This window comes from Salmo trutta, chromosome 14, assembly GCF_901001165.1.
Source record: "Salmo trutta chromosome 14, fSalTru1.1, whole genome shotgun sequence".
NCBI lineage: Eukaryota > Metazoa > Chordata > Actinopteri > Salmoniformes > Salmonidae > Salmo > Salmo trutta.
The window spans coordinates 37,933,621-37,945,044 of NC_042970.1; the positions used below are offsets into that span (position 1 = coordinate 37,933,621).

An 11,424-nucleotide genomic window follows, 5' to 3' on the forward strand; every position below is an offset into this window, starting at 1 on the left:
TATTACTCAAATCTGTCAAGTGATTGGTTGAGCCTTCTTGGGTGCGTGACCTCACTCTCATTTCTCTCATCCTTATAGTTTTACACTTCCTAAAATATATGCTCATTAGGAGTCAATGCATATTATAGGGATCAGCTATGTTTATTTTACTGTAATACAATGTACAGACATTTGTGTAAGGTGCAATGTGTATGTCCAATATGAAATTAGCAGTGACGATGCTGGGGGTGTAAACTCTGTGGAGTTGCTCCTGAGTAGAATGGTGCCCTTTTACTGGGACACAACATACAGGGTTTGGCCCGGTGTAGGCCGTCATTGTAAACAATAATTTCTTAACTGACTTGCCTAGTTAAATAAAGGTACAAAAAAAAATGTGATTTGTAGATCAGTCAGTCGAACAAACCCAATATCTGTGGTGCTTCTCATGGCAAAATTATTTAGCTGAGTCTATCTTTAACAATGTTGTCAATGTAACATTATTTGCTTTAAGGAACTATTTTCATTTTTATTGTTTTGTTTGATTGTTAAACTCAATTCTAAGTCTGTTAACAATTCCAAATAAAATGTTACGAATTTCGACCAGTGTATTATTTTTTATCATCGTCATTGGCTGACTTTTATTTTGAAGGGAAATGGCCGAGGTCACGGCACGGCCTTATTCTTGCTAGGTCTTGCTTATTCTTTCTCGCGTCTCAGTAGTGGTTTATGTGAGGTGTCTGCTGCCCTCGGAAGTGAAAAATAGTAAGACAAACAGCAAGGACAGCGTTAGCCAAGAACAAGATAATAAAAAATAGATAATATCTGCATAAGCAGAACGAAAACACTCTCCTAATACAGGATAAGATTACTTTCATACACAATTCAATAACTACATTTTCTTTCTACGACAAGAATTTCTGTTTGCCATATTTGGTCAATTTGAGGAGCAAAGCTAACGTTACAGGGCTCGAGTTAGCCACTTCGAAAGGAAGACTACATTTTATCATCTTCCCTTCCTTTACGGAAGAGAAAAGTGAGTTGCGCTGGCTGTCATCTTTCCCAATGTTATTTCAGTCAGTGTAAACATTAAAATAGCTCAAATAATATTATCAATAATCCGCCGTTAAGATTATTTAAATTGCATTAGCTACAGTAGCTAGTTAGCTAAACACGAGCAACTAATAATGTTAGCTAGCTGTTAGTCTTGAGACAGTTGGTCATTTTGCTCGCGACGTTGGCGACATAGCTAATTTGCTAGAACCGAAGATTGCCCTCATTATTCTCTGATATATTCCATCCTAGTCAGTTATGGTTTTAGAAATTCATTATATTTCTAGCTAGTGCAACTACTGACAACCAGATAGCTATAGAGTTTGGTTTATCTTTTCAAAATGTCGGCGCTGTGAAGCAGCTCGTTGAGTGCTGCGGTCATGCAGCGTGCTATGGAGAATATTGATCAAGGCACACTACAGTAGAAAACAATTGATAATAACATGTCATTACTTTGACAATAACAATGATACATGCACATATCCCATTTAATGTCATTTCTTAGTGAGCTTTGCCTTTATATTAGACCCTTTGTTCTAGTGCAAATAAAGGGAAAGTGATACGGCTAATGTTTAAACTTGCTTTCTTTTCACAGGCAATAACCAGATACAAGATGAGGCTAGTCGTGCCCAAGGATTGTAATGATTGATCCGTGATCCAATGCCTTCAAAGTTTCTGTATTGGATAGACTACCGTGGACAATGGCGCCTGCCATTCCAGTATTATTCAGCTGTCCTTATCTGACACTTCAGCCCTGTCAGTGTCAGAGAAGGTGCTGTCAGTGAGAATGGGTCAAGGTCCCTACCTGCCGTGAGATTGGAGACTTTTTTTGGCACTTTAATCAAGAGACAGGGCGGAAGATGGAGAAAGGGGTGGCTGAGAGCGAGATGGAGGAAGAGACATGGACTGTAGAGGCAGCTGAGGAGAGCCCTGAAGAGCTGCCCTCAGGTGTTCCTACCCTCTTGTCTTCCACCTCCATGCCTGACCAGTGGGAAGTCAGAGGAGATGAGGAAACTCATCAACCAGTTCCCAAAGAGGACATGACAGACTATCTCAAAGCTACCCCTCGGGATATCCCAACTCCAATCAACCAGGACTCAGGAGAAGCAGAGTATTGTGGAATTGCAGAGGCCAAAGAGGATGAAGTCTCTCTGAAACAGGAAGGGGCGGAGCATGTGGTCAGAGAAGGAAATGAGGAGACTGAGGGTGGAGATGAAGACGAGAATGGAGGAGGAGGCCGAAACGAAGTCGGGAGGGAGCCTGGCATGAACGGGGAGTCGGGATGGAAGAGCTCAGGGGCCGGAGGGAGGAAAGGCCGGTTCCGGAACAGCGGAGGAGGAGTGATGGCAGCCTCCGAGCAGAATACCCAGGCTACATCATCATCCTACCTCCCTAAAGGGTCCCTGTCATCAGGCGGTGGGAGGCACAAGCAGGCCCGGAGGCGCAACCACCACCACCAGGGCCGGGGCCGGCGGCAGACAGGCACCCAGCTTACCTTGGCCTTCAGGGAGCTGCTGTCAGAGTCGCTCAGCCCCTGGTGCATCTCCTGTATCCACATGGTGGTGGAGCTCATTGTCTCTGTGACCCACCGCTGCGGGGTGGCCGTGGAAGCCGCAGGGGTAGCCCTCTATGACCTCGGCTCACAGCTACTCAACAAGGTCACAGATGTGCCGGGGATGAAGGCGGACGCCCGGCGCGTGCTGGAGAGGGTGAGTTGCGCTGGAACGGTCCTGGTGGATAAGAGCATCCGGTCGGTGGAGTGGGTCTGGCAGGCCTCCCTGACCTGCTTCGGACTCCTCTGTGCTGTGGTGCTGCTGGGTTCCCAGTGGGCCCGGTTCACGCTCGTCCGGCTGGGTGGGGAGAGGGGCCAGCGGTGGTGGACAGCCGTGCAGGACTCCAAGGTCTGGAGGAGGGTGGCCTCGCTGGTGCAGAGGATCAGCGGCTGGTTCAGGAGGAGGAGAGGCACCACTACCCAGGTGCCCCCTTTCACCCCAGATTCTCCCGGTGGAGCAGTTAGGTACCAGCCTGGGCAGGAGCTGGAGAGACTGCTGGCGCTGGCTCAGGTCCCTGAAGAGGAGCTGGACCCTTTTATAGTGTTGGGGGTGGAGGCCCACGCAACTGAAGCTGAGCTAAAAAGGGCCTACAGACAGTTGGCTGTTCAGGTGAGTGTAAATGAGATGGGCATTACATTTTATGAGTACAGGTGAATGATAAAAATGAGTGGAACTGATCAACTAGCGAGTGTGTAGCCATTATGGTCAAATAATTTCAGCTTTGCCTGTCAGAACACAATCAAAGCATTTTTTGCCCTTAGCTCTGCATGGCTGCATGTATCTTTGTTGTTTTATATCCACAATATAAAATGTAATCAGAAAATGACTAGAAGTAGCCAACCTGTTTAGCCTTCCTTAGTTGCTCTAGCTCTTGCATGTTATCTGCACTGCCCCTTACATCTGTCCATCTTTCTCTTTTCCTTCCTCTCTCAGATCCATCCAGACAAGAACAAGCACCCGCGCGCTGGGGAGGCCTTTAAGGTGCTCAGGGCTGCCTGGGACATCGTCAGTAACCCAGAGACACGGAGGGAATACGAGCTGTGAGTAGAAGACACACAAACTACTTGACCAGTACTTAAATCAAATGCCAGAAACTATGATAAAATGACTGCACCTTCAACAAAAAACATCTGTTAGAACTCAGGCCTCTCACAATAGGTAATGCTTCTTCATCTGAAATTCCTAACTGTGGTCCTTAGCATGATATAGTCAATCTAAAGGCCTGTGAGATGTTTGGTTTAGTTTAACAGGATACATAGAGAATACGTGCTGTGAGTAGATTACTTAATTCAAATGCAAGAAACCATGATCGAATGACTGCACTGAAGGCCGATGGAATGTTTGGTGTAGTTGATATGGCGTTGACTTGTTTGCCTGGTCCTCTCAGGAAGCGCATGGCGCAGACGGAACTCTCCAAGTCGATGAATGAGTTCCTCACCAAACTGCAGGATGACCTGAAGGAAGCTATGAACACCATGATGTGTACGAAGTGTGAGGGTAAACACAGGTACGTCACTCAGACTGAATTAATATCTGTAATATCTAGAAAAAATATCATACATTTACAACCAATACCCTGCAGACCTTTGTGAAGGTGAGGGATTGGAAAAGTAATATAATTTACCTACACTGCAGTCTTGTCATTTACAGTATTTACCTAAATGAATATGGTGACGACCGTAATTTCCGGACTATTGAGCGCACCTGAATATAAGCCGCACCCACTGAATTAAAAAAAAATTATATTATTTTGAACATAAATAAGCCGCACATGTCTATAAGCCGCAGGTGCCTACCGGTACATTGAAACAAATGAACTTTACACAGGCTTTAACGAAACACGGCTTGTAACAAAAATAAATAGGCTTTAACGAAACACGGCTTGTAACAAAAATAAATAGGCTTTAACGAAACACGGCTTGTAACAAAAAAAATTAAATTAGCAGTAAGCTTTAGTTGTCTTTTTGCACTGAGTCAATTCCTCACGCTGCTGTTTCCAACGTCTTATCGACTCATTAAGACCAAGCTCCCGTGCAGCAGCTCTATTTCCTTTTCCAACAGCCAGATCAATCGCCTTCAACTTGAAAGCTGCATCATATGCATTTCTCCGTCTTTGCCATGATGAGGGTGACAAAATGACTACCATAATCAGAATGATGGGAAGTTTGAGAGCGCTCGATTTAATCTAAACAGTAAACAAAAAAGTTGTTTGACCTTAACCCGTTCGGCAATTTCATTGGTCTAATGAAAGCTTCATGCCGCCAAAAAACTGAGCACGTCACAGAATGTTTTATTTTTTTGTATTTTTATTTTTTTAAAGCGGGAAAAATCCATATATTAGCCGCGTCATTGTTTAAGCCGCGAGGTTCAAAGCCTGGGAAAAAAGTAGCAGCTTATAGTCCGAAAATTACGGTACTCCCAATCACTCAAATTGTATTTATACATTTTGCTTGCTATGAAACCTTTATTACAGAAAGAAAACACAAGCATTGGCCAGACACAAAGAGCATCTCATTCTGCATGGTTTAGTTTACGTTGCTGACTCCTCCCTCCCTGATTACTCCCTGTGTGTGCAGGAGGTTTGAGATGGACCGGGAGCCTGCTGAGGCGCGGTTCTGTGCAGAGTGTAACAGACGCCACAGCGCCGAAGAGGGAGACCTGTGGGCCGAGTCCAGCCTCCTAGGCTTACGCATCACCTACTTCGCCTGCATGGATGGCAAGGTCTACGACATCACAGGTACTGGATTGACTATGGCTGTGTTCACAAGCGTCAAAACTGTAATGCATTGTGGGTCAATTTTGACTGACTGCTCTACAAATAATAATGAGTAGTTATTTATAATGCAAGGTGATTTGTAGATCAGTAAGTCTGCAATCGCCAACTGCAATGTGGTCGATGTCGAACAAGCCATTGTGGTGTAATGACACCCACATGGATAGTTAGGCTCTCATCGATGCTAATGCCATACCCTTTTATGTATTGACTTAAAGATGCACTATGCAGAAATCGCTCCGGCATTTCCTGGTTGCAAACATTTTAATAGTTCGGCTAATTTCAGTTTATGAGACAAAATAAGCAAGTATAGTGTAGAAAAAGAAACATTGTACCATCTAAACTGTGAAATATATTTTCAATAATATTTGATGAATTTATGTGCCAGACCATGCCTGCGTGAATGTTTATTGGTCAGTAGTGGCCATGTTGTTTGAGTTGCTAGACTGGAGAAACATAATTTGTGAGAGCTTGGTGATTGGTCATTCGGTGCCAGAAGAGTAGCGTCTTAAGTGTTTTTCACAAAATTCAAAATGGCGGAAAATCCATCATGGCGGACCTTAAGGGTCCTTGAGGCAAATTTGTTCCTTGTGAGGGGAGGGACCTAAGTACCACATGTCAGGAGTCTAAGACACACGGTAAAGGGGTGTGACCTTCTTTAAAAGTTGACATTTTCAATCGCTTGTTATAGTGCCACCGTGTAGCCATTTGGAATGGCATCGCATGAATGGGTGTGGCGCTTGGCTCTTTACCATCTTGCAAAGTTGCACCCTCCTGGGCCTTACATCTCACAAGAATTTTCATTTTTTCACCAAATCGCCAGAAGGAGAAAAATAATAAACGGCAACAAATACAATAGGGGTTTCACCCAGCTTCGCTGCTTGAACCTCTAACAAGCCAACTGACAGGCTCAAAAGCTCTACAACTAAATTAAATTCTAAGCTACCAAATAATGTTAGGTTTCAAGTTATTGTCACGTGCACAAGTACAGTGAAATGCCTTTTCTTGCAAGCGCATTCCCGACAATGCAGTAATAAAGACACCTAAAGTCAGACAGACTGTTTCTCCTCCTAGCCGCTTGCTTCAGTATTGTCACATTGATTAATTTGTCACCTTCTCCGCTCTCACCTTTCAGAGTGGGCCGGGTGCCAGAGGATAGGCATCTCTCCAGACACACACCGCGTGCCCTATCACATCTCCTTCGGCTCCAAGAACAACAGTAGCTCCACGCAGCGCCACAGGTTTGTCCCAGGGCAATGAGGGTTGCGTTCCAATAATCTCATCTTCCTCCTGAAGTCTGCACTCTTTAACTACTTCACACAAATGTAAAAGCATTGGATTGTTGTAGGCATGGGCTAGAAAAGTGGTCCCCAACTTTCTTTTTTTTTTTACATTAACCTAATAAAAACAGTTCTGTAGAAATTAGGTTTGTGCAGTAGGCCAATTACATTATCACAGCAAATTGACTATATTCCTGGCCTGCCAATATTGTTCTTCTCAAACCATATTATATATCAAAACTCAAGCTTTAATAACAAAATAGATCAGTTGGTGTAGCACTTGCGATGCACAGCTGAGCATAAATTGAAATAATTTGCTAATAATTATCAAATGTATTTTACTGGACTGATGGTACCTGCATCTGATGGTTGTGCTTTCAGGACAACTGGGAACTCTGGGGAAAAAAGAGGTCAAAGATGCCCGAGTTTCTGAGGATGCCCGTTCAAAACGGTTTTTCCCACTCGCATCTCGTTTTTCCAGAGTTTGCAGTTGTCTTGAACACACTGAAGGCTGAGATTCCCGAGTTCCCAGTTGTTTTGAACACGGCATTAGTCTAAGCGGAGGGAGGGAGAGTGCAGCAGAGGGACCGCCTCGCATGGTCCCTGCTCTCTCAATTCCTTTCCTCCGGTGAGACTGACCAGAGGGGACACAGTCTTCCTATGACCAGAGAAAGTGAAATACTCTTCGATATTAAAATAGACATGACGAGCTGCTAATAATAATAAAAACGCAGGGCTATCGATACACTTGGCTACTTATTCATTGCAGCTGCAGCGCCCGGGGAAGTAGAGAGAAGAGCGTTTTGTAATAGTGTTGAATAAAAAGTGTTGACAGTGCTGAATAAAATATAGACATGAACTCACTCATAAGAACAGCAGCTCTTTGATGTATTCTTTGACAGCCTCTTTCTGGTCATGGTTTTAAAAGTTATGAAATTTCAAGTAGACTAGTATTAAACATTGCTGTGGCGGGGGTCGTGGACGCTGTAGGTAGGCACAGTGATTTGAGCTATCTGATTGGCCAGCACAGTAGGCATACTAGATTTAGCCACAGATCTGCCGGGTAGACAGAGTTTGTCTTTTCAGACAAATGAAATGGTTAAAAATGGGAACACTTTGCCTACCCGGTGCGCAGGGCTTCTGAATAAAGTGCACCTATCGCCAACAGCGCAACACAAAAAAATAAAATAAAAAGGAGCTCAAGCCTTTAATCGTTGGCTTTTCTACAGAAATGTTTGGTGATCGACTAGGAATGCCTTGAAGATCAACTAGTCGATTGCAGTCGACCGGTTGGTGACCACTGGGCTGAAGGGAGTTTCCATATACCAGTCATTTTCTTTCAAATACATTAAGGGAAGTGAACAAGTGCATGCTTCGGGAGAAAGGAGAGATTATTGGGACACAACCGAGGTGTTATGTGATCGACCGCTCTAAATGAGCACACGCTGTGGTCAGTGCAGGTGCTTGTGCAACTATCTCATTGTGACTTGCATCAGGGTTAAATATAGGCTAGATTAAAATAGAATGAATGTAATAGAATGAAAGGCCACCCAAGGCTCTGATGAAGCCTGTTTGTCCCGTGAATAAAACTCAGATCTATGTAAACGGTGAGTGCTCCTATTTCTTTATTTTCTTGGAGTCACCTGTTGAAGTGTCCTGAGGTAAAGAATGTTTTTAGAATGAATGTTACTCTCCTCCCATGCTTTCCAGGACACCTCCAGGCCCAGAGCACCCTCCTCCAGGCCCGACCAACTCCGCTGACCTGCAGGACTTCTTCAACCGCATCTTCCAAAGGGGACCTCCCCCCGACATGGCTACCAACGGGGGTTTCTTCCCCTCAGGACCGCCCCCCCACCAACCCTCTGGTGCTGGACCGGGACCTAGTGGACCTTTCTCCCCTCCTCCCCCACAGACTGGCTTCTTCATGCCTCCTGGAGGGTCCCGGCCGGAGCCCAGTGAGACGTGGGCGGATAGCGGAGGCAAGCCTCCACCCCGCAGGAGGAGAAAGGTCCGCAAGCCCTTCCAGAGGTGAGAGCGGCCATTGTTGTGACGTGTCATCGTAGCAACACGGGGACACTCAACACATGGCCATGTCTGTCGACGAGCCTGGACTTCCCCCTACTGTACATAAGTTGAAGGGTCAGTCAAACTCAGGAAGATTCACACGGGTCAGGAGCTGCCTCATGTATCAAAGACTGGCAATACAGAGGCCATGAGCCAGAGGTTAGAGTCTGGACCATGTAGAAGAAGGAACTAACTCAGAGTTGAAGTATATTTGGGGTTAGGATATGACAGTCTTTTTGCTTCTCCCCCTCACATTGTTTTTTTTGTTGTTGTTTTTTTTCTCTTGAAACAGCTGTAGCCATGCCACCGATATCACAAGCCTATTGCTAACAATGCAAACATTTCCTTAGGTCTTACTTCCCTGCACAATCCTGCATCATTACATGCCATTGGACGCTTATATTCTTGACACGTTTGTAATTTTTTTAAACAAAAAAGGTATCTATTCTTGCTTCAGGTCTTGGCGCAGACTGTGAAACTGTGTGTGTTAGTGTGAGAGGGGACAGGGCTGGAAGAAGCCAATCAGAATTTATGAATTGCTGGATCGAACGGCTCAAGCTACATCTTGCTTTGACACACCCATCCTTCCGCCCGTTGCCTTCTTTGATCAATTGTTATCTGGTTAGATTATCATTTGAGCAACTGATTTTCTGCCATTTTTATTACTTTTAATGAAGTTAGAGTGAACGTTTGCATAGTTGTGACATTTGTCACTATTGGAAAGTAAGTTGGTGAGTGAAAGTTCTCTCTGCCAAACATAGATATCAACTCTGTCTAGAGTACAGTGAATACTTTAATCTATCTCTCAACAAATTGAATCCCACGTAGAAGCACTATGATGAGTCGTCAGACTTAAGCAGGTTCACATTAAAATCAAGACTGTTATATTGTGAGAGTCAAGGACCTAGGCTATTTAGTGCTTTCAGTCCCTAAGTATTGGTGTTATTGTCTGGGCGGCATCCTATGGATCAAGAAAAAGCTAGTTTCAGCTCCTAATTGCATTTCAGCACCCTTTAAAGATTGGAGGTGACAAAGTTTCCATTGAGAACACAATGACTGTGCAGTGTAAAAGATTAGCTATCAGAGGCTACTCTTTGACATTTACTTTCCAACAGTTTAAAGGTTGATTGAAAGACAGGGGAGCTGAATGTCAACACTAACAGTTCTATTACCACCACATTTTATTTCAAAGAAAAGCTACCACTGCCTTCGCTTTCACCCCACGCTCAGACAGTATACTCCAGATTGAAGAGGGATAGAGCGAACATAATTCAGATCTCTAACAATATGTCTCATTATGGCAAATCATTGTATTTTTCCTGTGGAGATGGCGTATTGGAAATAAATGTGGTAAAAGTTGGTCTAATTCCTCTTAAATGTTAAGAGGTCTGGGGCAATATGAATCAAGCTTCCTCAAAGTAGGCATGCTGATCTAGGATCAGGACTGTCCATGAAAAGGCTAAACTGATCCTAGATCAGTGCTGCTACTCTGAGACGCTTAATGAAAACGGGACCTGGTATCAGTTCCATTAGCCTCTTGTTGGTTGTACCTTTGATTTGTGTCATTCTGTGGATGTTGGGAGATTAAGTGGTGCCTAAGGTCCCTTGTTGCACATGTTTATTTGCTCTCTTTAAAGTGAAAAAAGCTGAATGCAATTGTCCACTTAAATGGAGGTATTATGAGAGGTTTAATTTAATCTCAGTTTTAGGCTGAATTGCTTGCGCTGTCAATTATGTTTTAGATACCCTAGTTGACTTGAGAATGTATGGCTTAAGTAGCAGCCTAAAACGGCAAGTCAACTAACGGCTCCCAGCGTGGAAAAAGAGCCAACATCCCAGATTAATTTTAGTTTTTCCCATTATATTTTTTAAACAGTATATGCAAAAAAAAAAGATTGCAAAAAATATGACAATCGGGGTTAAATGTGCATTTTTGAAATGTATTTTGGGGGTAGGAAAGTGTGAGTTTGCTGGCAAGAGTTTATTGCAATTGTGAAACATCACTGTTCAGTTGATTTTAGCTTTTTTCTGGATTTCATAGTAAAGTTGATTTCCTACAGACGGATGAATGGACTTTCATTGTTTGTTTTGTGAATTACGTGGATTGAATTGTTACAACTCACAAGACAGGAGAATGCGGTGTCATTCCAATGGAGCAGAAACCAGGGACCTGCTAATGGCCCTTCTGGAGCACACTCATTCATTTAAAATGTACACTAGATCCCACCCATCTTTATACACAAGTGGTGTGGTCCACAACACAACTTGCTGGTCCTTTAGGATGGCTCTGTTTTTCTGATGGATGACCATAGAGACAGCCGGGACAGTAACATTTAGGGCTGGTTTCAATCCATATCACCGAAGTTCAGCACTGTAGCGCGCTTGAAATTGAAAGGTTATTACCGATTGAGCCGACATATGCAGCGTTTACTGTGAATGCAGTCTCCGCTAATGCAGGAACATTGCCTTTAAATGTAAATTGGTGTACAACGTGGCTCTTCAGCGCTATGGATTGAATCCAGCTCTTCGTAATGACTACACCTTTGGACAGCATTCCACTAGCCTCTGGGGTGTGTCAATGAAGTGGTGCAGGTGATGGTGGAAAATAATCTCCTCCACAGGTTGACTTCTATTGAACAAACCTGATCCCATAACAGAGCAAAACCCTTGTGAACCTCATGACCTGGTTTACCCGTTTTCTACATTAGCTCCAGAAAGCCACCGG

The 11,424-nt window shown here is 44.0% G+C and overlaps 1 protein-coding gene across 2 annotated transcripts; it reads left to right on the forward strand.

Annotated features, from left to right (window-relative positions):
* The first annotated feature begins 659 nt into the window (after positions 1 to 659).
* On the forward strand, positions 660 to 10,764 carry LOC115208004 (dnaJ homolog subfamily C member 14). Of its 2 annotated transcripts, none has more exons than XM_029775689.1 (7): positions 660 to 1,012; positions 1,625 to 3,191; positions 3,516 to 3,622; positions 3,970 to 4,089; positions 5,159 to 5,319; positions 6,491 to 6,596; positions 8,346 to 10,764. In XM_029775689.1, the coding sequence occupies exons 2-7, from the start codon at positions 1,890 to 1,892 to the stop codon at positions 8,665 to 8,667; spliced, it is 2,118 nt and encodes a 705-aa protein (XP_029631549.1). In that variant the 5' UTR covers positions 660 to 1,012; positions 1,625 to 1,889; the 3' UTR covers positions 8,668 to 10,764. The 2 variants fall into 2 exon arrangements, with proteins under 2 accessions (XP_029631549.1, XP_029631550.1); XM_029775690.1 differs by having other exon boundaries at positions 702 to 741.
* The last annotated feature ends 660 nt before the right edge of the window (positions 10,765 to 11,424 follow it).